The sequence below is a fragment of the Misgurnus anguillicaudatus genome, chromosome 25, assembly GCF_027580225.2.
Source record: "Misgurnus anguillicaudatus chromosome 25, ASM2758022v2, whole genome shotgun sequence".
In the NCBI taxonomy this organism is placed as follows: domain Eukaryota; kingdom Metazoa; phylum Chordata; class Actinopteri; order Cypriniformes; family Cobitidae; genus Misgurnus; species Misgurnus anguillicaudatus.
This window is the reverse complement of record NC_073361.2, coordinates 24,361,131-24,388,953: the sequence shown is the minus strand read 5'-3', so window position 1 is coordinate 24,388,953 and position 27,823 is coordinate 24,361,131. Positions and strand designations below refer to the sequence as shown.

Here is a 27,823-nt window from a genome sequence, read left to right as displayed (position 1 = left end):
TTTTATTTTGTATGTGATTAATTGCGATAAATCTTTTTTCTATCATTAAAACCATAATACAATTTCTTTATGTTGTGTGTTTGTGGGTCTTATTTCTAATTTCAGTGGATGTTCTCTTGGTTTCACATCCACTCCAAAGAACATAATAGAGGCCATTAGTTTCCATTAAAACCAGTACAATTCCCTTCATAACCATTCTGTGATGGTTTCTATATTTTTTTAAATTAGGGCTTGTATATATTTTCAGAGAAAAAAATGTAAAGTTTTACCAGGATTTGCAAACGCAAATAAACCTGTGGAAAATCAGCTTCAAGGTAAGACGTGCAAAACGCGCAACTCCTGCGTCCTGCCACTAGAGATCTCCCATAGTCTGTGAAAGTGTGTACGTGTATGTGTATGAAGTGTATGTGAGTGTGTGTTTACCCCCTCCGAGCGCTCAACTGTGGCCGGGCTCCTCCAACCAACCACAATTCTGACATTTAACTCCGGAAACACAAATGCGAGCAGCGCTGCGTTACATCTTAAAGCGAGACTAAACGGCGAGGCGTTTGATCAGCTTTCAGGCGGCGGTAAGTAGACGCGTAAACCGGGTCGATTTGATGACATTCACTGCAAAGGGGAACAAAAAATCCACTCCCAACTGGTTGGTTTTGTCTAGAAGCGAGGGAGGGATATCAACATGGCGTCCATGTAGCTCACAAACCAGCCAACAAGAATGTCTAGGCACGGATGAAGGTTTTATCCTCCATTTGCAATTTGATTGGGATATAATGCGAAACGTCGCGTTTGGATTTTGTGAAACGACGTCAAAACGGCTGGCGTGTTTACGATGCCGTCGCGTTTGTAGTTTTGTGACTCGTAGACATGCGTTTGTTGTTTCTTTTTGGCACTGTGGCCGATTACGCGATTAGCGCAGGATCTGATCTATATCACTAATAAAATCATCATGTTTTCAATCAAGATGATCTCTTGAATCTGTATGTTTGTGTGATTTCGTTTCCTAGCGCGTTTTGCTCAGATCTGCACGTACATTCCAGCACTCTTCTTGTGGATCACATGAGCTGCTGGTAGATACAGAGAAACATATGCGGGTTTTTTTATTCACTGGCAACATTTTAAGAAGGTTGGAATGGAACATTGTGATGGAAAGTTAAAATGGTTACCCTAATAAAGTTACATTGTTACTTTAGTAACCTTTTAATGAGGAAGCCGCTGGTTTCCATCCGTATTGCGCAATAAAGCGAACAGGTCTTGTCTGTCACATCAAATTAGTTGTAAAATACAAATGAATCAAAGTGAGTTATTCGAGTCCCTTCCCCACACACAAAAACATTGCTTGCTCTCAATTTTTTAGACAACTGATTGTTTTGTGGACAGTTAACCATAAAATGTTTTATTTAGCCTATTTATCATGGCATTCACAGATGATTTTCTTGTTAGTATTTCCAGTTCCATTTGCATTGGTTAATGCATAAACTAACAATGAGCAATCTATTTTTAAAGTAGGGTTGTCAAAAGATTAATCGCGAATAATCACATACAAAATAAAAGTTTGTGTTTGCATAATATATGTGTGTGTGCTTTGTGTATATATTATGTATATATAAAGACACATACAATTTTTTTTATTTATATAAAAAAAAAAATATATATATATATATATATATGTTAAATCCATTTTTTAACATTTTTGTCAAAACATGTTTATTATTATGTTATCATGTTATTATTTTGTTGTATGATGCTACTTAGCTGTATTTTTTAAGTTATGAAGGTTTAAATCAAAACAAACCAACTGCAGTTGCATTGAAATTAATTGGAATGCACAACCAAAAAACGCGATTTCTGAACAATTAACAAAACGGTGGTTATCTCGTTTTGCAACAAAACTCTTCATATATATATTAGTGCACACACACAAATTATGCAAAAAAGAAACTTTTATTTTGTATGCAATTAATCGCAACTAATCTTTTGACAGCCCTATTTTAAAGCATTGATTATTTTTTTATGTTAGTTAATACCTGTATAATTGTTTATTCATGTTAGTCGTCAAGTATACAAATACAAGTGTGGATTTTAAAAGTATCAGTAAATGATTAAATTAACACTAAAATGATTAAATCCAGTAGAAGTATTGTTCATTGTTATTTCATGTTAACTGATGTAGTTAACTAATAATAACATGTTACTATTTCAAATTTAAACTCTGAGTGTTTATTGATTTTATTGCTATTATTATAGTAAACTAAGAGTCGGCTTTCATGAATAAATGTCAGGTTACAGAATATGAATCAGCTTTAGTTCTGTGTAAGAAGAACCATCTGGGTTTATTGTAGACGCCTTTACTTACAGTGTTGGCAACAAAAAGTAAATGTGACATTTTTATCTGTTCTTCATGCCACATGGAGAGCAAAAATACTGCAGGCCTTTGTTTGCAGATGTTGTTTTTTATAGAAGCACTTTTGCTCTTCACAAACATTTGACATGATGTTGGGAAGGACTCGATTTAATATTTCTTTTCTGTATTCTCTGGCATTAATAATACTGTTTCAGACAAAGCTGGATATGTAACCTGGCCTGTTTATATGAAATGGTAGATAGTTGGGTGCTCCTCTGTATTTAATGGGGTTGTTTACACCTGTTGATCACAAGCGAATGACAACAAACACAGGTGTAAACTGGGTGTAATCTTTGACATGATTTTACTCAGTCAATATTAAAGGATTAGTCCATTTTCTTAAAGAAAAAATCCAGATAATTTACTCACCATTGTGTCATCCAAAATGTCGATGTCTTTCTTTGTTCAGTCCAGAAGAAATAATGTTTTTCTTGCCAAAAATGACAATCGTTGCGCTAGATAAGACCCTTAAAGGAATAGTCCATTTTCTTAAAAGAAAAATCCAGATAGTTTACTCACCACCATGTCAACCAAAATGTTGATGTCTTTCTTTGTTCAGTCGAGAAGAAATTATGTTTTTTGAGGAAAACATTGCAGGATTTTTCTCATTTTAATGGACTTTAATAGAGCCCAACACTTAATACTTAACTCAACACTTAACAGTTTTTTTCAACGGAGTTTCAAAGGACTCCAAACGATCCCAAACGAGGCACAAGGGTCCCACATAGCGAAACGAGTGTCACCCTTGACAAGAAAAACAACAAATATACACCTCCAAACCACAACTTCCCGTCCAGGTCCGGTCCTGAAACAACAGCGTGACCTCACACAATACTTCATGACGTCAAGAGGTCACAGAGGACGAACGCGAAACTCCGCTCCAGTGTTTACAAGTGTGTTGAAAGAGGACCGTTCCTACGTTGTTGTATGTGGAATGATACTAATTAATGTCTTTGGGTCAGTTTATTGTTTAAAATGGTCCGTAAATGTGCGTTTTATATATGTAACATGTGACCTCCCTACATCACTACGCATTTACGTTAGGTAGCGCTGGATCGGACCTAGACGAAAAGTTGTGGTCCAAAAGTGGATATTTTTTATTTTTCTTGTCAAAAATGACAATCGTTTCGCTAGATAAGACCCTTATGCCTCGTTTGGGATCATTTATAGTCCTTTGAAACTGAAAAAAACTGTTAAGTGTTGAGTTAAGTATTAAGTGTTGGGCTCTATTAAAGTCCATTAAAATGAGAAAAATCCTGCAATGTTTTCCTCAAAAAACATAATTTCTTCTCGACTGAACAAAGAAAGACATCAACATTTTGTATGACATGGTTGTGAGTAAATTATCTGGATTTTTTTTTTAAGAAAATTGACTAATCCTTTAAAGATATCAAGATTATATTTTCACAGATTTTTTTTCTTTACGTTATGTAGAAAATAGTAAATCTTACTAAGTTTTTACAGACACATTTAGATGAAGTTAAATAAAGCCTGTTGTCTAGGGGTGTAACCATAAATCGTGACACGAAGTTAATATACTTTATTATTGATTCTGAATTGCAAAGGCGATGTTATGTAATGCTCTTTCATGTACTACGGCTTTTTGATCCAGTATGAGGTTCTTATTAATCTAAAATCAGTGTTAGTTTGATTCGTTTATAAACATGCATTTGAAAAAGCAACACTTGTCAAACAGAATCATTATACATATTCTTTATTATCATGAAAATACCAGAAAAGGTTTAAAGTAGACATCATGAAAATCTGACTTTTTCCATGTTTAAGTGCCCAAGAGATTGTATCAACCTAAAAAATGTGAAAGAGATCAACCCAGTAACTTAGTTCTGTTAAACCATTCTCTGCAAGCATGTGAAAAAATAGGTCATACAAATTTGGCTTCCCTTGTGATGTCAGAAAGTGATAATGCCTCCCCTTAATCTGCACTATCCAGCCACGGCACTGCTATTTAGTTCAGAGATCAGCTCATTTGCATTTTAAATGGCACATTTTTTCTCACACCTACAAAGGGCCAATTTTAACATGCTATAATAAATTATCTATATGGTATTTTGAGCTTTACATACATACTCTGGGGACACCAGTAACTTATTTTAAATCTTAAAAAAAGTCTTGTGAAATGTCCCCTTTAAAGAAAAGCCATATAAATATACTTGTCAGTTTCAGTGGTATTTCTTTTGTGGCTGTTTGTGTTATAATTGTGATGGCACTTTTCAAAGGGAAAATTGATTGATCAGTCGTTCAGAAAGTGTGGTCCTCAGAGCCATGGTGCGTAATTTGATACCCTCACTGTCAAAACTAACAAATATTTGCATTTTGCTCTTTGATATGCAAGGACTTGAGCTCTCAATCCTGTAGTTTGTTTACCACGGGTAGCATCTGGTTTTGGAAACCATGAGTTTGAAGCAGGTGTCTCTTGTTTGCTATACAGGTCAGAACTGGCTACGATGTCGAGGTCGGTGAAGAAGAGGCAGGCGGACCCCAAAGTGGTTCAGTACGTGTGGTCGGCCATCGAAGTCATCCGGAACCAGAAGCAGATCGCGAACATGGACAGAATCTCAAAGTGCGTTGTTTAATTGCCGACAGTGAATCAGAAGAAAATAAAGCTGCATGGTTGAGATGTCTAATAACTTGTGTATGGTTTGATGCAGGTATTTAAGTCGCGTGTACGGGATGCATCCAAAAGACACGGCCAGGCAGCTGGTCCTAGCGGTGAAAGATGGGCTGGTGGTGGAGACCCTCACGGTTGGGTGCAAGGGATCCAAAGCTGGGATCGAGCAGGAGGGATACTGGCTGCCCGGAGATGAGATGGTGAGACGTCAGAGCATGTCTATTTAAAAAAATAAAACGCATTTAATAGATACCAACCCCCTAAATAAAGATGTTAAAAGTAAACATGGCACAAATTTTCTAACACATCAACACTATTAGGATGTAAAAAAATTACAGGAAATATAAAGCCATGTTGGTCCAACACTGACTCTAGACAGTAATCATCATTTGTTGGGTCTTTCAGCTTATGTGAACAAAATAATGACTTCTTGACTTTAACATTCACACTCCATATACACTGCGATGCAACTTGGTGATGTTTCAGGCCTTTCACCAGCACACAGAGACATTCCTCTTCTGTGTGAGACAGAGCGTTTAAAAGAAAGCGTGTTTGTTTTGGGGGTTGGGTTACAGCTAGAAATATACCTCTACGCTTCTTCAGGTCTAAATACGACAATACGAAACCTATGTGTGGTCAACAAACTGTGTGTTATTATGAAACATTATTATGACTCTTATATAGAAGCACAGGTTAAGGCAGTGGTTCTCAAACTTTTTGGCGTGCGCTCCCCCTTACAGTATGTAGAGTGCATCCCTTTGCACCCCTCTCCTAAAGAAAATACATGACATTTGAATTAAACAAAACATTTATTTAATAATACAATGAATGTATATTGAATGAATTATAAAATGTCATAAAACTTCAGTTTGAGAACCACTGGCTAGTGTGCATTTTCTGGGAATGCTGTTACAAACACTTGTCACCCACCCGCGTGTCCCTAACATGAAACACCACTGGTTAGTTTGAGGATTTTAACAATGTTTTTTGGATCACTTGCAATCGCAGGAGCAGATGTCAGAAGAAGTCAAGGTACGTCCATATCAAGTTGCTGTGATTTTCTTAACAACATAATCTGCCCTATAGTCTTTGTAACCTACATATGTACAGCACCTGAACTAAATGGAGCTTTTCTGCAGTGTCTTAGCCTATGGGACTTCCTGAACCTTCCTCCAAATCCATAAAACTGAATCTTGAAATTGATCATGCATGTGCTTTATACTTGTGTAACATTTCTATTAACAAGAATGTTGCTGTGGATACTGGTACCAAAAAAGCTTCATTATGTTCAGAGTTGGGCTGTGTGGGGTTATCCTGCATCTTTGTTTTGTCATTGGATGCTCAGTATTAGTGATTTCTCTCTTTTTCTAGCCCTTTCTGCTCTCTGAAGCTCCTTTTGCAGATGTGCGTATGTTACACACACTTTATCAATACATATTTTGTTTTTAGAACCTACAGTGATTTTTGACTTTTGTGCAAGATTTGTATGTCAATATCAAGATCATCTCTCTGTTCTCCAAGTTAACATGCTGATACTTTAGGGTTAAGGTCAGGGGCAGAAATTACATTAAGGGGTGACCATTTTCTTCTCCGTTTGTTTTCTGTGACGTTTTCACCTTTGAGTGTATATATAAGGCAATATTACATGTAGTTTCAGAACTTTGACCTAAACCATCATATGTTATGCAATAATATGCATATATCAATATATTAGTTGTGACATGGCATTTGTGACCAGGCCAAGCCCCTCGTGATTTCTGACCCTGATTTAGGCCCATTTTAAATATAAACTTTTACTTGTAGAGAGTACAGTATACTTATAAAAATAAAGGTGCTTGAAAGGTTATTTACAGTGATGCCACACTGCAAAAAAATTACTTTCTTAGTATTTTTGTCTTGATTTAGTTAATAGAAATAAAGCTTTTCATTGTTTGTTCATGTTAGTTCACGGTGCGTTAACTAACGTTAACAAGATTTTAACAAAGTATTATTAGTAATTGTTGAAATTAACATTAACAAAGATTAATAAATGATGTATAAGTGCAGTTCATTATAGTTCATATTAACTTATGTAGTTAATTAATGTTAACTAATGAACCTTATTGTAAAGTGTTACCAAATTTTTAGGTTAAGATGTATTTTCTTGATGAGCAAAATGACCTAGAAAAATAAGTCTAGTTTTTAGACAAAAAATATATAAAATTTAAGCGAATTAGTGCTTAAAACAAGCAAAAAAATCTATCAATGGAATAAGATTTTTTTTTCTTAAAATAAGTGTTTATGAAAAAATTAAATTTATTTGAAGAAAATTTTTCTTATTCCATTGGCAGATTTTTTTTCACTAATTTACTTAAAGTTTATATATATATATTTAAACTAGACTTATTTTTCTAGGTCATTTGTTCATCAAGAAAATACATCTTAATTTAGGAATTTTTAGATATTTTGACTGAAAACAAGACACAAATACTAAGTAAGAAAGTATTTTTTTGCAGTGCATAGGAGAACCATTTATGGTTCCTCAAAGAACCATTAAGTCAAAGGTTCCTAGAAGAACCATTTCTTCATACTTCTTTATAATCTGAAGAACCTTTTATCTACAAAGCACTTTTTTGTGAATCAGAAAGGTTCTTTAGAAAGGTTCTTTATGGAACCATTTAGCCAAAAATGGTTCTTCTTTGGCATCGTGATGCACCTTTATTTTTAAGAGTGTATTTGTTTTAAACTGCGTTCACTGCCTATAGATTTTGTACATATTTCATTCATTATAACCAAATCTGAGAATGTGTTGTGTGTCGTGTGACTGTGTCTGAGGTCTGTAGTGTAGATTATAGAGATGTTTAAGAAGGACAGTGTGAACGTGGTGAATGTGATTGTGGCATGTGAGAATGTGACTGATCACCGTTTCCTACACACAACATTTCGTCATATACACGGTTTGATTTAAATGGCCATCACTTAATTTGTTCGTCTCTTAAGTGTTAATTTAAATTCTTTAAACTGTTTAATCCAAGTCCTGCTATCTTTTTTTGTTAATTTGTTAAAACATTAAGATGTCCAGGACATATTCAAAAATGGCCAGTTAAATTTAACCAAAAATGTAACTTCTTATTTGATCAAACATACACCTGCAATCTTCAAAGTAATCCTTGCTTGTGTGTCAGATCTGTATTTTAATAAATCAATGGGGTTTGTATTCTTCGTTGGTCTTTTGGAGAATAGTAGAGACTGCTAATCGAATAAGAGCAGCCCTCATACTCTGTTTTTGTTTTAACTTTAGAAAGTAGCTGAAGGTTTAAAGTGAACTATATGGAAAATAAAATGCAAAATTATTTTGCACAAAGATCGATTTCACCTGTATGTTGTTACTGTATATAGCATTACAAAGTAAGAGGGCTGGTCTTTGATCTCTTCCCCAAGATCTTATTTGCAGGATATAAAGGGGGAAAAACTGTTCCTGAATCAAAGATCTTATTGGTGGGAGTTTCACTGGGTGTGTGGGTCAGTACAGTGTGGCCCAGGCGGGCGGGGATGTGCATTACTATCCTCTGTGTGTTTTAGGACTGGGAGGCAGAAAGTCATGACTGGTACTGCTTTGAGTGTCATCTTCCTGGAGATGTTCTGGAATGTGACGGATGTTTTCGTGTCTATCATCTCCGGTGTGTGCCTGAGGACAATCGGCCACGGGACACCACCTCCCATTGGCAGTGTGGCATCTGCAGGGTGAGTTTGGAAAGACTTAAATTTATAAGGACTTTTGATTGGATGATCCAAATCAAAGCTGTGGTAGATGATTATCCATTAAAGGCGGGGTGCATGATTTTTGAAAAACACTTTGGAAAAGGGAGTCAGGCCGAGTACCAAAACACACTTGTAGTCAATCAGCAGTAAGGGGCGTGTCTACTAACCGACATCATTGCTTGGGTTGCGTATGTGTGGGGCGGGTCTATCAAAAGAAGATACAGATTCTATTGGTGGTAGGGGCGTGATTGTTTAGGTCATTTTAAATGTCAACATTGGCTTTCAGAGATCATGCACCCCGCCTTTAATCATGTGGTTCTCAACCTTTTTTGAGCCCTTATCGGTCCCTTACCGCCCCCTACCAAAAATTAGCTATATATCTGATTAACATTTTGTCTAATAATAACATGCGTAACATTTTTTTTCTTTCTTTTTTAATAATAATATAATTTCATAAATAAAAGGCATGTCACTTAAAGCCACATGACAGATTTGATTTGACTGGAATATTATTATAATATTTAATAAACAGAACTATTTCTAAAACAAAATATAAAAAAATTAAAGATATGCTGCTGGAGACATGTCATTGGCTGTTGTATTTGAATAAATAATATGAAAGGACTAGGGGCACTATTTTTATTATAATTCTAAATATAATTGTCATATTATTGTTTTTATTTTATGTTTTGTGTAAAAAACTGGAATTTTGTTGTATATTTATTCTAAAAACATTTTTTTAAGTTATCGTTAAAAAAATCATGTCATATATTGATATGATACAGGACGCATCAATTATATTTATTGCAAATATTAATACAGGACAAACTTACCGCTTTTGTCTCGTGCCATAATAACTTACAGCAGTGGGGTCTTGTATGGAAATAAAAACTTGCGGATCATAAAAATAGCAATGAATAAGCAAATTGAAATATCTACACAGACAAGACAGATTATTACCTAGCAGACGCGTTATGCCTGTGCAGAAGAAAGAATTGCTTTATACGCTTACTTGTGATTGGCCGAATGTTAGTTCACTCAAATCTAAGGAACAAATCAGAGAACAAAGACGAGAATGGTGGCGATGTGTGGAAAAGTGGGCTGGGACGTGTTCTTTGGTCCCCTGCGGTTGCTATGCACATGGTTGCAGACTGTATTTAAAGTTGAATGTCTTGTATTGATATTTGTAAACTCTCAAATGCCCCCCCCCCCAAGAACACCTGAACTCCTTTAGAGAATTAGTAGAATGTCTGCTTAATATCTACTAACACTTTATTGTGATGATATCTCAACAGACATTCAACTGTCTATAAGTATCTTTGCAGGTGCATGTCAACTTATTCCACTAACCCAAACCCCTTCCCTAACCCCAACCCTTACAGTCTACTACTACACTAATGACAGTTAGTTTACGTATAGTTGCAAATGATTGAAAGTTAGTTGACATGTAGTTGCAAAGTTATTTATAGTTAGTAGAATGTCTAAAGTGGACTATCAAAATAAAGTGTAACCAAAATCATCCTACATAATGTAAAGAACATTGTTAAAAAATAACCTTTTATATATTTAATATTGACTGAGTAAGATCATATCAAAGATTAAAATTAGTGCTGGTCAAAGATTAATCGCGACTAATCGCATACAAAACAAAAGTGATCTTTGGCATAATATATGAGTATGTGCTCTGTGTATGTATTCATGTATGTATTTAAGAAACATTTACATGTTTATATATATTTATTTATATTTTTATATATTCTATAATAAAAATAAATAAAAAAATGATAAGTAAAACTATTCTGAAATGAATATATGAATGTGTGTGTGGTTAAATATACACAATAATTAGACACAGTACACGCACATATATTATGCAAAAAAATCACTTTAATTTTGTATGCGATTAATCGCGATTAATCTTTGCCCAACACTCATTAAAATCAATGTGAAATCAAACTTTGATGCCAAATCTCATAATATGTAAGACTTATTCTGGATTTCACAGACAGGGTGATTGTCAGTGGCGGCTCGTGATGCTCATGCGAGGGGCGCTAATTCAAAATGTGTGTTCGTAGTGTCGTGTGGTGCTTGTGTTTTCAAAATGTGTGTTTGTTGCGTCATGTGAACCATGTGCATTATGTGTTTTGTCAAAATAAGTGCCTGCTACAGACGCGTCAAAACCGTTTATGATAAAAGAGACGCTCGCTCAAGAAGACATTCCCTTAGCAGTAAACTCTGATTATGCGTCTCTTTTATCATAAACCCTTTAGACGCGTCTGCAGCAGGCACTTATTTTGACAAGACACATGATGCACATAGGAACACTCGACGTGCAAAACACATATTTTGAAATTACGAACCACACGCATGACAGGCTACATACATGTTGTGACGAACTTCACATCGAACGCCCTCGAAAAAAGAAGTCACCGGTCGCCACTGGTGATTATATTTATGAAGGTGTCAACCAGATGATTTGTGTCGTAAACTACAGTTTTTCTTTCATTGTCAGATTTTATAAAATTAATTATATTACTTTGCCAGATGCCTAAAATGATCAAAAACCCTATTGCTTTGTACCTATACACAACTTTGTATCATTGATTCAATGTCAAATCTAGAGCTTCACATTCAAAACCTTAAATGTATTTCTGAATGTCCTAAAAGCACAGATAATCATGTGGGTAAATGTTTTGCGGTGTTTATTAACAGGGCAGTAAAAGGAAGAATTTGAACAAACAGGATATGACGACATACCTGAAGTTCATTCTCGCTCGCATGAAGGAAAGGGTGCGTGTCACGTTCTCTTTCACACTTACTTCCAGTAAAACATTTGATAAAATCAAAGCATCTTTTCACACCTGTATCCTACTTTGTATTAATCTACAACTTGTTTCTTTATGCGTAGGCTGTGGACTTGCACAAGAAAGGTAAAGAGTCGAAACAACCCATATACAAAAGACTGATACACACACCTCTGGATGTGGATAACATACAAGAGGTACTCAAAGCGTACTCCAAAATCAGAATTTGTATAGCCGCATGGTATGGACTGATCTCCAATCGTCCTCTGCATGTTTTTCTGCCCTCTCTTTTTTCCACAGAACATCTCAGAAGGGAAATACAAGACCTTCGAAGAGTTCAGGGCTGACGCTCAGCTTATAGTTCACAACATATGCATTCTGCACGGAGGTGAGCTGGTCTGAACCCGCAGTGATGTGATTTATGAAATAGCACACTTAACTCGAGTGTCAACTTGACCGACTTCCCTCACTCTCTCTCTCTCTCTCTCTCTCTCTCTCAACAGTGAACAGCGATCAAGCAGAAATTGCCAGACTTCTCTATAATGACACGTGCCACGAGGTCAGAACACATGAACAATGGTGTTTAAAACTTATTTAATGCACTTACATGGTTACGGCTTTGCTGTTTGAGTTTTGAAAGATCTAGTGTAAGTAGGAAATACATTGAAAATAAATCAATTTAAAATGCACGTGTTTTCCAGCTACACCTTCCTTATGAAAAGTAACCATGGTTTTACTATAGTAAAAGCAACCATGGTTCTGCTGCAATAAGCCATAAACGCAAAAACAAAAAAAAACATGGTAACACCGTTGTTAATTTTCGTAAGGGTTATTGTTGGCTCCTTACACAAAATGTTAAAGGTATAGTGGAAGATTTTCCCGAATTTTAGAAAGAAACCGCCACCTCCACTTGAGTTTGAGCCAATCGGTGTTTGCATGAAGTCGGATGGAGCAGGCGGTGCTGGTTCGTTCTAAATGTTCTAATATCCATATTTTACACAATCCTTAAAATGTCGCGAAAAAACACGTTTGCTAGTATCAAGTCACAAATATGCTAAAGACGTAAAGACAAATGAGACCCCGCAATACAACCAATCAGAGAAACTGGTATTTTAATTAAAGAAAACATATATCAACTATATTTTCCTCATTTGATTACATTAAAAGTCATGAAACATTCAATGTTTATTTTAATTATTCTTGATGTATATTAAATTAAGAAAAAACTGTGTAGGGGGGCACAACAACCTGTTGGGGGGGCACGGCCCGCGAATGCCCCCCTTGACGCCGGCCCTGACGAGCCTAATTCTTCTCGTGCACAAAATTTCAGCGTGATACCTTTTACCATTTGGTCATAAGGCTACTTTAGACAAATTGAGATGTTTACCGTGTCTACGTGGTGCGTGATTTGTGCCAGGGCTAGCATCGCTAATCATAGCTTACATCAACTTTTACTACACTTCAAAAAATGATTTTCAAGAAAATATTTTCTTAGTATTTTTGTCTTGTTTTCAGTCAAAATTCTTAAATTAAGATGATTTTTCTTGATGAGCAAAACGACTCAAGAAAATAAGTCTAGTTTTAGACCAAAAAAATAAAATTTAAGTGATTTTGTGCATAAAACAAGCAAAAAAATCTGCCAATGGAGTAAGCATATTTTTCTTGAATTTAGCGTTTAAGAAATATTTTCAAGATTTTTTGCTTACCCCATTGGCAGTTTTTTTTGCTTGTTTTATGCACAAAATCACTTAAATTTGATATTTTATGTCATAAAAACACTTACTTTCTTGAGTCATTTTGCTCATCAAGAAAAAGCATCTTAATTTAAGAATTTTTTTATATTTTTATTGATAACAAGTAAAAAATGCTGAGAATATTTTTTCTTGAAAATAATTTTTTGCAGTGTAGCAGTGATTTTAAATGGATTTTTCCAAATAGCATGCCAAACTTTACCTGTCGATTAGAAACTTTGCGACTGAGGCATCAGTGGGAAGCCCAACCTGTGCTTTTTGCGCACGCCAGCGTGTGAAATATTCTCCCAAAAACATTCTGGTATTGTTTCTTTCTTCAGAGCCCTTTCTCTTCTTGTCATACAATTCGTATACACTTTTTCTCTTGCGACTCTCAGACATTTAAAAAAAAAAACACGGTGAGAACGTCGAGCTTCACTGAATGTCTAAAACCGTAGCTCCCACACATATACACCAGAAGTTGCGCGTGAGCAGAAAGGGACGAGCACGTACAACAGCCTTACGTCAACATATCACCAGAATGATTGACAACTAGGACAACCAATAGTCTTGATGATCCACCCGGAAAAAGAAAATCCTCCACTATACCTTTAAGGGGTGGTTTCCCGGACAGGGATTAGACTAGTCCTAGACTAAAATAAATGTAAGAGCTGTCCAAACTCAAAACAACTTGCACTGACGTATCTTAAAATACATCAGTGTCCTTTGTTTTGCCTCAAAATGCACATAAGTAATGTTTTTAGTAAGGTATGTTTGTTAAAACTTGTTTTTAGTAAGGTATGTTTGTTAAAACTAGTCATATTTCCCTATTAAAATCAGGTCTAGTCCTGGCTTAAGCTAATCCCTGTCTGGGAAACCGCCCCTAAATGTTTATTCATTTGTAAGTTGCTTTGGAAAGAAGCATCTGCTGAATGAATAAATGTAACGTAAATGATGCAATTGTTTTTGTTTTCCAGCTAAACGAGTTAATGTTGTGCAGAAATTGTTTCTATCTCTCGAACGCAAGACCTGAGAACTGGTTTTGTTTCCCGTGTGTAAGTGCACACACTCTTATACTCCTGTAGGTTTCCATGCGATTCATACTGTAAATGTAAGTCATTTAAGGGTGTTTGTCTGTGTGTAGAGTCCAAATCACGAGCTGGTTTGGGCCAGGATGAAAGGGTTCGGTTACTGGCCGGCCAAAGTTTTGCAAAGGGAGGGCAGCCAGGTGGACGTCCGTTTCTTTGGGCACCAGCACCAAAGGTGAGGCCCAGGTTACTTTAGATATAAGAGAAATTAAGAGTAGGTGACCATTAACATAAACATTATTGAAGATGGTAGATAATTGTGTGTTAGCAACGCAAATGTCATGGGTTCGAAGCCAAGGGAACACACATACTGATAATAAGGTGTAGATTTAAAGGGACACTTCACCCATTTGCATTAAGCTTTGTATCGTTAGAACCCCAGTCATGTTTTTGAATGCTCGTGCATCATTTCCTCAGTTTCCGCTGAGACAGGAGAAATACAGATTTCAGTGTTGCACTTCCTTCTTTCAACTATGTAAATCCAAAGTAACTCACAGTGCATTCAATCTGTACATTTTTGATCAGTAGGCCTATGTGTAATACCTTTACATTTTCTCCTTAAAGGGACACTCCACTTTTTTTGAAAATATGCTAATTGTCCACCTCCCATAGAGTTAAACATTTGATTTTTACAGTTTTGGAATCCATTCAGCTGATCTCCGGGTCTGGCGGTACCACTTTTAGCATAGCTTAGCATAATCCATTGAATCTGATTAGACCATTAGCATCGCTTAAAAACAGTTTCAATATTTTTCCTATTTAAAACTTGACTCTTCTGTAGTTACATCGTGTACTAAGACAGACGGAAAATTTTGCGATTTTTCGAGGCCGATATGGCTAGGAACTATACTCTCATTCTGGTGTAATAATCAAGGACTTTGCTGTCGTAACATGGCTGCAGCAGGCACAATGATAGTACGCAGTGCCCGAAAATAGTACCTTGCTATTGAAAGTTACCAAGGGGACTATTTTCCGTCGGTCGTAGCATGATGCTAATGGTCTAATCAGATGCTAATGGTCTAATCAGATTCAATGGATTATGCTAAGCTATGCTAAAAGTGCTAGCGCCAGACCCGGAGATCAGCTGAATGGATTCCAAAACAGTAAAAATCAAATGTTTAACTCTAAGGGAGCTTGAAAATGAGCATATTTTCAAAAACAGTGGAGTGTCCCTTTAATGTTTAAACATTTATTTATTTGTTTTATTAATGTGAGGTCACAAAATAAATGCATAATAATCATAAAAGTATAGATGAAGTATTGCAAATCAAACAGTATGAATGCTTATAAAGTCATTTCATCTGTCCATCAATAAATTTAATCGTGAAACAGAGACTTCAGACGGCAAATTCTGAACTCGATATGTACACAAACCCATCTCCTTCAGGCCCGTTTTTTCATGCACATAATGATGGATCAGGTCATAAAACAGCCTTGTGTTTTGCCGCAGGGCTTGGATTCCCTCCGACAACATCCAGGATATCTCTGTCAGCGTGCAGCAGCTGCAGGTAAAGCGCAGCGCTGGCTGGAAGAAAGCATGCGAGGAGCTGGAGCTTCATCAGAGATTTGTGAGGGAGGGCCGCACCTGGAAGGGGAAGCTGGAGGAGAAGAACGATAGATCAGACAGGCACGAAAGATCAGAAAGGCACGATAGATCAGAAAGGCAAGATAGATCAGAAAGGCACGACAGACCAGAAGACAGACTGGAGGAGGCGGAGTCAAGCATCTCATCCACGTCCAATGAGCAGGTGAGGTCTGCCTGCCGTTCTTTAGTCATGTGACCTGGCTACATTTGCATATACTCTTATGCCGCAGTCACACTAGACTTTCAGCATGCAAAAAAATACGCAGACCTTTGCGTATTTGGCCAGCAATTGGATATGATGTCATGCAGTAAACTAGTGTTGGTTTTTTAATTCACACATTATAGCTTTTGATGTGCTTGCACCATTATGATTGCATGAGCTTGCGTTTCCAGTCTGATGCATTGAAAAGCATGTGAATGGAATCAATGAACGAAAAGTGAAAATTTTAGTATCATTATATTTACATTTATTCGTTTACCAGACACCTTAAAGCAGTGCTTCTCAAATAGTGGGGCGGGACCCCCAGGGGGGGCTCGAAGCGACACCAGGGGGGGCGCGTGAGACCCCGGGGAAAATACTTTTTCAGGAAGTGTTTTTTTTGCACCGTCACTTAAAGACATTACACCCCAAACACGCTGATAAGCCGCTTGAGTTTTTTATTATTATTTATTGATTATATTTAATTAAATTTTTCAGTATCAAATGGTCAAAAAATATACTGTAAATAAGGATTGATTTTTTTATTTCAGGCAAATTGATGCATTTTAAGTCTTTTCTGTTACAGACTAAAAAACAATGTTAATAAAGTTATTCTTTGTTGTAAGTTGATTGATATTTCTTTTTTTGTGTTTTCTTTAATGTTAGTAAGGATACAATGCTTTGCAGATGTGTCATTTTATAGACAAATTATACTATTTACAGTCGCGGTGAAGAGTTGGGGGGGGGGGGCGCGAAATGTTTACTTCTTCCTAGGGGGGTCGTGACAGAAAATAATTGAGAAGCACTGCCTTAAAGGTATTGCGGAGGATTTTCTTTTTCCGGGTGAATCATCAAGATTATTGGTCCTCCTAGTTGTCAATCAGGAGTGTTGCGCAATTGCATTTTTCTAAAAAGTGAAGAAGGCAGTTCTTTTCTAAAATTTGAGAAAATCCTCCGCTACACCTTTAATCCAAAATGACTTTCAAATGAGAGCGCATTTAACTCATTCCCTGCCAGCCATTTTTCACAAAAGTTTCACAAAATGCCTTCCAGAAAAATGTTCTTTTTAAAAATATATAAACATACAAATATATCAAATGAAAGAACAGACCCTCTGCTTTTAAACAAACAATAAATAAACAAAAAAACAAAACGTGAAAAAAACCTTTCATACTATCTATATTTTTTCTCTGCATATAAAAAAATGTTTTTTTAAGCAAAAAGCTGAAATAATTGCATTTTGGTGAAGGATTTTTGTTAGAGATCAGATTCAGAATGATTATCAAAACATACATAGAGTTTAAAAGTAGTAAATAACATTTTTGGCTTCAGTTTTTTTCATAAATTGGATAATCACAGTATTCCAGATTAACATAAAAATTCTTCAGAAACACACTTTTTTATTCAAATGTTATCTCTTAATTGACGAGGTAACTTGTCAATGGCGGTGGAAAAAGATTAACATGCAATTTTGGCAATTTTTAACAAAACATATACTATTGTTTAATGTTAATTAATTATAAAAAGTTAATAGTATGTAAAGGAACTTTTATGTTAAAGGGATAGTTCACCCAAAAATAAAAATTCTGTGATCATTTACACATCATCATGTTGTTTTAAACCTGTATGAGTTTCTTTTTTCTGATGAACACAAAAGAAGATATTTTAAGAAATTATGGTAAACACAGCATATAGTGTCCATTGACTTCCATAGTAGGAATAAAAAATAATGATGGAATTTAATGGGTGCAGTCAACTGTGTGCTTACCATCATTTATCAAAGTATCTTCTTCATCATTTATCGCGATACTTACAAAATATTTTTCCTACTATGGAAGTCAATGGAAACTATATGATGTGTGTTTACCATCATTTCTCAAAATATATTATTTTGTGTTCATCAGAAAAAGAACTTCATACAGGTTTAAAACAACATGAGGATGAGTAAATGATGACAATAATTTTTGGGTTAACTATCACTTTAAAATGTGGTAAAAAGTAAAGTAGCAACTAAAAGTATGATACAATACAAGTTACCAAAATGTTGTATTGTGGTTATACTAATATTGCATACTAGTGAAAGATTAATTTCTGTTATATTGGGATTGTATTGTTTGTCATTTTGATTAAAAGCCATGTTATTTAAACATGTAAATTCTCAAGGCTTTTTTTATTCAGCATCTGTTTATCTAATTTTTCTCTGCTCATCTTTATTTCCTTCAGGCAAAAAGCAACCAAGAACCCAAAGCTAAGAAAAGCCGTCGATCTCAAGTCCCTGAGCCCAAAGAAGAGGTTGGTAAAGTGTTCTTGTAGTGAGTTCGATGTTTATGGAACACAAATACTGGCAAAACACATCAATACAGCACTACAGGTTGCTTTGGATAACCAATACATAAAATAAGACTAATACCATGTAGGGTTTACTGACCTGTACCATCCCTCGCTGTTATTTTAGGAACCCGAGCCTGAGGTGGAGGCCGTCAGCTCCAGTCAAGAGATTCAGACGAGCGTTTCCCATCACCCCGAGCGTATGTCCGTCTCCACCCAGACCAAAAAGTCTGGCACGTCGTCTTCCTCTTCATCCTCGACTCCCCGCATGATTCACAAAGGAACGCAGACGGTCAACGAAGGCAACTGCCAAAACATGTGCCACGACAAATACACCAAGATCTTCAACGACGTTAAAGAAATGATGAAGGCAGAGAACAAACGAGAGACGGAACGTGTTCTGAAAGAAGCTTTAGACAAGGTGAGGAGGAAAATTAATATCAACTTATATTGCTCTCTGGCACCCTCTTGTGGCAAGAATCAAACATACATTTTTTTTACTTAAAGGGATAGATCACCAAAAAAAGAAAGTTTTGTCATCAACTCACCCAAGTTGTTCCAAACTTGTATACATTTCTTTGTGAAGAATGTTTGTAACCAAGCAGATCTAGGGCACCATTGACGTCCATAGTATGAAAAAGTAACACTGTGGAAGTGAATGGTGCCCCATATGTTTGGTTATTAACTTTTTTTAATCTTCATTTGTGTTCAGCAGAACAAAGAAATTTCAAAAGGTTTGAAACCATATGAGGGTAAGTAAATGATGACAGAATTGTCATTTTTGGGTGAACTATCCCTTAAACTGGAATTATCTTGGAACAGTTTTTTTCTGAGATTGTATTATAGTATTTACAATGATATTCGGATGGTTTCAGCTGTGCAACATGGCCACGATTGTAACGGGATTTCCAGTAACCAAATGGGTCACATTAGGGTGATTCTCGCAAAATTAGACTTATGAGGTGTCATGAAACATTTTGATAAAAAAAGTTAATGCAAAGTGAGAGTATCAAAATAAGAAGCATACAGTTACAAACATTTCATCACGTACTATTTTGCACATGATTTCAAATGACATCATACAAATCAATTTTTTTTCCACATTTAAGGGGAACGCATTACCGCAACGTGTCCATGACTGGATTTGGGTTCTTTGACATGGAAAATTTATAATTAAAAAATCTAACAAATAAAAAGCTTCGGTGCATGTTATACTATAAACATTTACAGTGAAGAAACATGTGGTATTTGGTGATCATTGGTAAATGTAGAGACAATAATAAGGAATATAAATGTGTCCAAGACCAATTTTCTCATCCTCCGCAACAGTTTTCAATCATTGTTTAAGCCCTCAACGAACTAACATTTTCAAAAAAAAAATTGTTTTAAGGGTCATAATTGACTGTGACACTCAAGATGGCTACCAGGTAAGCACTTTTTAGTTCTCATTACCGAAACATGAGTTTGTAAATGCATTTATTTAATGTAATATCATGTTGCGGTAATGATAATTTTTGATAATGATAATCTAAAAAATGTAAATAATTCTGTAGGAAATATTTTTAAATCCTCTTAAATAATGGTTATAGTAAGTTCAGACCTCAATCTTATATGTGCAAAAATTGGCTTCAAGGGCTTTTTAAAAAATCTGATGCTGGACACCTTTTAAGTCTCATGAGAATCACCCATAAGGCACCTTTGTTGTGTAAAAAAGCTGAAAAATGTACCTATCAAGGTCCCCAGTTTCTAAAGTTAGCACCCTAACTGTCAAAAACAAGTAAATGAATCATATCTTACTTTGGTATGCGGTCAACTTTCCAGTTGCGAGCAGAGATGGACGAAGAGAAGAGGCAGGCGGTGAGCAAAGCCGTTTCAAGCACACAAGGCGAGATGGATCGAAAGTGCAAACAAGTGAAGGAGAAGTGCAAAGAAGAACTGATGGAGGAGATGAAGAAGATGGTAGCTCAGCATAAACAACTTCTATCCCAGACCAAGAAGAAGCAGTGGGTGAGTAAACCTTCACAGAACCTCAGGGTTTTATAAGTCAGACGTAGATCTATCTATGACTGAAAGTCTAATATTATGATGTTTCTGAATGTATTCAAATGTGACTCTTTGGTAATATTTAGCTTCCTACAGGCAGATTTCGCATCTCTCATGCGTTGAGTGTATATATTTTTTTATTGCTTAAATAATCATTTTTCTCAGAAGTCCAAATTGGCCTCTCATGATGTTGTTTATATATACAAACTATTTATAGATTGTCCTGTTGCTAGGAGATAATTGTTCTTCCGCAAGTAATTCACCTGAACTTTAAAGTTGTCTTTTGGGAATTGTTGCAGCTTTGAGAACAGCATAAGGAAATCGAGAGCAATTACTGTTTATGTCAATACTAAGAGTGTGGTTTGTGTTATTCTTGTTCAGATTAATCTTATTCCTGAATCAACATCTTTCTTTAGACCTTTGCCCTAACCATTAAAAGGTACCCCAACTATGAAAATGTGTATGCTTTAATAATTTACTTTAAAGGAAGACACCACCGTTTTTCAATATTTTACTATGTTCTTACCTCAGCTTAGATGAATGAATACATAACTATGTTTTTTCAACATGTGCATTTAATCTTTGTACATCGCATCGTGAATGTGTTAGCATTTAGCCTAGCCCCATTCATTCCTTAGGATCCAAACAGGGATGAATTTAGAAGCCAACAAACACTTCCATGTTTTCCCTGTTTGGAGACTGTTACATGAGTAGTTAAACGAGAGAGTATGGTGGCACAAAATAAAATGTGGAGATTTTTTAAGCGGATAGAAAGTGAGAGCTATATTGTGTGGCGGAGGAGCACTTGATTGGCAGCACTTCGACCTCAGCGCGTAGTAACATCATCACTCCTGACTACGCCCCCTCTTGCTCAAACTTCTGTCAATATTACTGCGCCAGAGGTTGAAGTGCTGCAAACTAAGTGCTTTTCCACCATACAATATAGTTCTTAATTTTATCTACACATTTTATTTTGTGCCACCATACTTACTCATGTAACAGTCTTTAATTCGGGAAAACATGGAAGTGTTTGGTGGCTTCTAAATTCATCCCTGTTTGGATCCTAAGGAATGAATGGGGCTAGGCTAAATGCTAACACATTCACCACGTGCTGTACAAAGATTAAGTGCACGGATTGAAAAAAGGTAGGTATGTATTAATTTGTCAAATTTGAGGTAAGAACATAGTAAAATATTGGAAAAAACTGTGGTGTTTTCCTTTAATAATTTTGATAGTAACACATTAAATATTTTTATTACTTCAAAAAAAATTGTAATACTCATTTTAACCTATGGAGGCCGCCATTAAGACCTGTTGCTGTATTTTTAATGAAATGCAGACCAAATACTGCCACCTGCTGTCTGTGTGCAACTCTCATCTTCTGTTTCACATCATTTTACAATCTACTTAGGAAAAAAAGACTTGTTATTACGTTTATCTCGCTGTAGCAGTAATAGAATGAGTTTTATTGCAATCATTTGAAGTCATGTATAATAGTTATGAAAACAAAATGGCAGCCTCCGATTAAAAAAGATTTTTAAAAGTTTATTCAAACTATGACATTTGTACTGTTTATTTTTTTTACATTCATATTGCCAATCCCAGTGTTGATCTATTTACAACCGGGGGTACCTTTTAAAGGAATAGTTCACCTTAAAATTAAATTCTGTCATTATTTACTCACCCTCAAGTTGTTACAAACCTGTATAAATGTATTTGTTCTGCTGAACACAAAGGAAGATATTTTGAGCAATGTGTAACCAAACAGTTTTTGGGCACCATTGACTTCCATTTTTCAGGGTTCCCACTGGTCCTTAAATCTTTGAACGTTTGTGAATCTAGGAGAAAAATTCAAGGCTCTGGGAAGTTTTTACAAATATACATATATAGATACAGCTCATTGAAAGTGCTTGAATCTATTTTATGCAAGACGTTTTCTGAAAAAAAAATCCATATTATTCCCTGTGTAGTGTAGGATAGTATCATACAAATTCTAGACTTTTTAAGCAAACGTGCTAAACTGTTTGCTTTGAATGCTTATATCTTCTGTATGCGAATGTTGATTCATACCAAAAAATGCTTTTTTGCATAATTGTGTTTGACACATGAAAAAGTCTCGGGTTACGTATGTAACTGTTTGTTCCCTGAGAAAGGAACGAGACGCTGCATCTCCCTTGCCATACTTCCTGCGTCCCTGTAACGCTGTCTTTGGCAATATTTCAGAAAGCGATATACTTCCTGGCTCCCGCGTCACCCTGTCTTTATCGTTAAGTCTCACCATTGGTTGAATTTGATATACACATTCATACACACTTACCCCTGGAGGCGTCCCCAAAGTGTCACTGCAGTGACGCAGCGCGAGTTCCCTTGCAAGTGAACTGTAACAATGTATCTTTAAACTAAGGTAACACGATGTAACCTTGCTCTCACTCGAAATGTGTCCCCACATTTATTCCTTGAATTTGAGGGTATTGGACCTGGAAAGTCCTTGAAAGGCCCTTTTAATTTGAAGTTAACTAAGGTGTGGGAACCCTGATTTTTTTCCTACTATGGAAGTCAATGGTGCTCCTACTTCTTGCTTGATTACAGATATCTTTCTTTGTGTTCAGCAAAACAAAGAAATTTTTACAGGTTTGTAACAACTTGAGGGTAAATGATTTTAAATGCACTCAAAATATACATTTTGCCAATATATTGCATTCCCTGGGAATCGAACCCATGACATTTGTGTTGATAACACAATGCTCTACAACAGAAAATGAAAAATGAGTGTCGTTGCACCAACCCTAGACATAAGTTAAACCTATAGATCAGTTGTTAGAGCATTGTGTTGGCGGAGCAAAGGTCATGGGTTCGAACCCTAGGGAACGGACACCCTGATAATGTATAGCTTGTAATACATTATAAAGTGTCTGCCAAATATGTAAATGTAATCCGTAACCTTATTAAAAATATGATTAGTTAAAGGATTAGTCCATTTTCTTAAAAGAAAAATCCAGATCATTTACTCACCACCATGTCATCCAAAATGTTGATGTCTTTCTTTGTTCAGTCGAGAAGAAATTATGTTTTTTGAGGAAAACATTGCAGGATTTTTCTCATTTTAATGGACTTTAATAGAGCCCAACACTTAATACTTAACTCAACACTTAACAGTTTTTTTCAACGGAGTGTTAAAGGACTATAAACAATCCCAAACGAGGCATAAGGGTCTTATCTAGCGAAACGATTGTCATTTTTGACAAGAAAAATAACAAATATCCACTTTTAAACTACAACTTCTCGTCTAGATCCGGTCCAGCGGGAGCGGGACCTAACGTAAATGCGTAGTGACGTAGGGAGGTCACGTGTTACATATATAAAACGCACATTTGCGGACCATTGTAAACAATAAACTGACACAAAGACAATAATTAGTATCAGTTGACATACAACAACGTAGGAACGGTCCACTTCCAACACACTTGTAAACACTGGGGCGGAGTTTCGTGTTCGTCCTCTGTGACCTCTTGACGTATTGCGTCGGGTCACGCTAGCGCATCACGACCGGATCCAGACGAGAAGTTGCGCTTCAAAAGTGCACATTTGTCATTTTTATTGTCAAAAATGACAATCATTTTGCTAGATAAGACCCTTATGCCTCGTTTGGGATCGTTTATAGACCTTTGAAACTCTGTTGAAAAAAACTGTTAAGTGTTAAGTATTAAATGTTGGGCTCTATTAAAGTCCATTAAAATGAGAAAAATCCTGCAATGTTTTCCTCAAAAAACATAATTTCTTCTCGACTGAACAAAGAAAGACATCAACACCCCGGATGACATGGTGGTGAGTAAATTATCTGGATTTTTCTTTTAAGAAAATGGACTAATCCTTTAACTATTTGATGTTGATTTAGGAATTAAATTTATTGCAAATCACAAATCGCACCCTCTTTTACCATTTCTGTATTTTTCAATATTGACACCTTATTATATATTTCAGTGTTATAACTGCGAAGAGGAGGCGATGTATCACTGTTGCTGGAACACTTCATACTGCTCCATTAAATGCCAGCAGGAGCATTGGCACGCCGACCACAAACGTACCTGTCGCCGGAAGAGATGAGACCCACCTGGCCACGCCCACTCTCTAGACTCCTCCTCTGCAAGCCACGCTATTGGATAAAGCGCTTAAATTCTTACCACCTGGATTCGTCATCTGTAGCCAGCATTTAAAACCCCAGCTTTCTAAAACACTTAAACCGGGACATTTTCCCCGAAGTGAATGCTAACCGGGCAGCGAGTACAGGATTTTACCCGGAGACGGTTTTATGTTTGGATTTTACTTTTCGTATCTCTTTTGCTTTTAACCCTTTTATTTGCTGGAAAACAGCCTCGCTTGCGTACAGACTAGCTAAAATGTGAAGTACTCGTCCTCTTTTTAAATGACTTAATCTTAAGCTATGTAGATATATTTGACTTTTTATAACGAGTGAATCATGTCAGCCTCCTGCATTGAGTGAAGTTGGTGCTTTTAAAGTCGACGGTTGGTTTTTATCAGTGGTTGTGATGTGATGTTTTTTGGGAACAGGGTTTAAAGATGGCATGTCATGTCTGTCTGAATGATACAATCTTCCATTAATGAATATGCACATTTCATGGTTACGTTTTTTTTTTTTAATAGACTTTTTCATTTTTAATGAGAAAACTAAATTATGTGCTAATTTTGGGTCCATTTCTGTAGCGTACGTGTATTAGATTTTCGCCAAGCGGGATCTTTAGTGAGGTTCGTGTGTGTATCCTAATTTTTTGTGTGGTCATAACCAAGTCCTTACAGATGAAATGTGAAAATAATGTGATAATCTCATTAAATAGCAAAATTGAATCAGAAATGAGATCAGTTTAATTAAACAATCAGAAAGGATCGCTAAGGGGTTAATTATTAAGCATGACCTGACATGGCCTTCTGCACTTTGTAACCTGAGGGAAAAGTTTAAAGGGATAGTTCACTTTAAAATGAACATTCTGTCATCATTTACTCATCCTCATGTTGTTCTTAACCTGTATGAATTTCTTGTATGAGGAGCACGGAGGTAGATATTTTGAGAAATGATGGTAAACACACAGCAGATGGTGTCCATTGACTTCCATAGTAGGAATAAAAAATATGATGGAATTTAATGGGTACCATCAACTGTGTGCTTACCATAATTTATCAAAGTATTTTCTTCATCATTTATCACTATACTTCTAAAATATATATATTTTTTCCTACTATGGAAGTCAATGGTCACTCTATCTGCTGTGTGATTGCCATCATTTCTCGGGATATCTTCTTTTGTGTTCATCAGAAAAAAATTCATGCAGGTTTAGAAGAACATGAGGTAAATGACAGAATTTTCATTTTAAAGGTGCAGTGTGTAATTTTGGGAAGAATCTAATGACATAAATGCAATTTTATATTCATAACTATATTGTCGGTGGTGCATGGAGACATTGTATGATGAATCGTTATGTGTTTATTGACTTAATAATGGGACGTTTTTGTCTGCATGCGCCGTGGGCCCCCTTGCATGGAAGTTGCCATTTTGTGTCGCCATGTTTCTACGGTAGCCCCAAACTGCTGTACAGAGTCACTACTGTATTTTGTCTTAGACAACAACATGTTCGTCCTGTGGCGGCTACCGTAGCTTGCAATTCACAATCTCACGGCAAGATGGCGCTAAAATTTACCTTTTAAAGAAAATTTTGGCGGAATCTAGTGGTGAGGTTGCGAATTGCAACCAACGGCTCAGTCCAATGCTCACCCCTCGCTTTTGAAACACATAGAGAAGCTACGGTAGCCGCCACCAGACAAACATGTCATCATCGGAGACAACTTGGTAAAAAAAATTGTCTGTTAAGGGCTTCTGTAGAAACATGGCGGCCCCAGGGTGGCGACTTTCATGTGGGGGGACCCTCGGTGTATGTGGATAGGGGCGTCTCATTCTAGGGTAATAAACACATAACGGTTCATTATGAGAGGTCTTTATGCACCCCTGATAATAGTGTTGAATATTATTTTGCATTTCCGTCAAGAGATCCTTTTAAAAATTACACACTGCACCTTTAAAGTGAACTATCTTTTTAAAGGATAGTTCACATAGAATATATACATTTTGTTACCTAAACATTCATATAATCAAAATGCATTATAATTGGTTGTTAAAGGGATAGTTCACCCCCCCAAAAAAGCTGTCATTTACTCACCCTCAAGCTGATACAAACCTGTATAAATTTCTTTGTTCTGTAAACACAATATATGTGTAATCCAGCTTAAAGCATGAGCACCATTGACTTTCATTGTATTATTTTTTTCCTACTATGGAAGTCAATGGTGCTCATAAACGGTAACACTGCTCAAAATATCTTCATTTGTGATTAGCAGAACATCCAAATTAATAAATGGGTGTATCAACTTGATGACATCATTTTCATTTTGGGGTGAACTATCCCTTTAAGTATAATATCCAAATTTTCCTTAATATGAAATAAAATTAACCTGTTTTGGGTGAACTACTCTACTACTTTAAGTAAGTTTAAGTAATGATTGCAATAACAAATGTTTAATGCAAATGAGGTAAGTTGAGTGATTTGTTTAGATCTGGAAAACCAGTTAAAGGCTATATAGGGTGACCGAGAGCCTTTTGGTGTTTTTGCACAGACCTGTTTCTATGTGCACCTTTCGCTCTCAATTTCTGGATGTGTTTAAAATCGCATATTTACATCCAGGTTTCTGTCTTTGCCCCAACCTCACTGTTGCACTACATGTAAATAACTGTTCGCCGCTAACCGTGACTGATGCCGTTTGCACGTTAGCCTATGTACATTTCATGAACGCATTACCTATGTATTTGATAAAAAAGGTCTGTAAAGAAAAATATTTGTGATATAACGGTAATATGTTCCATTCCAGTGTGCATGATGAAAGCAGCTTGTGTATACCTTATTTTCAGATCTACGTTTTCCATTCTTGCGTGTCATCGGTGATGTCTCCTTTTGGTTTTGTGGGGTGATTTGAAGCCACTTTGTAACTGCAAGTTAACCCTTTTATAAAATGTATTTTTTAACCTTATTTATGCGGACAGAACAATGACTACTGAGAATTCCCGACACCCGGCGAGAAGTTTGCTTTAGGAACACCTGTTTTTCATGTGCATATGTGGTGTAAACGTTTTCTCCTTTCTGACATCCCTGATGTCTCTTCTGCATTACATTATGTAACAGTACTATGTATAAATAAACATATCAACCGGTT

General features: G+C 36.1%; 1 protein-coding gene across 4 annotated transcripts; it reads left to right on the top strand.

The window, feature by feature from the left end:
• Nucleotides 1-396: 396 nt before the first annotated feature.
• zmynd11 (zinc finger, MYND-type containing 11) lies at nucleotides 397-27,822 on the top strand. Of its 4 annotated transcripts, XM_055181509.2 has the most exons (17): nucleotides 398-569; nucleotides 4,851-4,982; nucleotides 5,071-5,230; nucleotides 6,039-6,062; nucleotides 6,402-6,434; nucleotides 8,592-8,753; nucleotides 11,484-11,561; nucleotides 11,680-11,772; nucleotides 11,876-11,963; nucleotides 12,079-12,134; nucleotides 14,283-14,360; nucleotides 14,450-14,568; nucleotides 15,844-16,141; nucleotides 18,401-18,469; nucleotides 18,633-18,926; nucleotides 20,327-20,512; nucleotides 24,530-27,822. In XM_055181509.2, exons 2-17 carry the CDS (start codon nucleotides 4,867-4,869, stop codon nucleotides 24,650-24,652), a joined length of 1,977 nt encoding a protein of 658 aa, XP_055037484.2. In that variant the 5' UTR covers nucleotides 398-569; nucleotides 4,851-4,866; the 3' UTR covers nucleotides 24,653-27,822. The 4 variants fall into 4 exon arrangements, with proteins under 4 accessions (XP_055037485.2, XP_055037484.2, XP_055037486.2 ...); XM_055181510.2 differs by lacking the exon at nucleotides 6,039-6,062 and having other exon boundaries at nucleotides 397-569; XM_055181511.2 differs by lacking the exon at nucleotides 6,402-6,434.
• The last annotated feature ends 1 nt before the right edge of the window (nucleotide 27,823 follows it).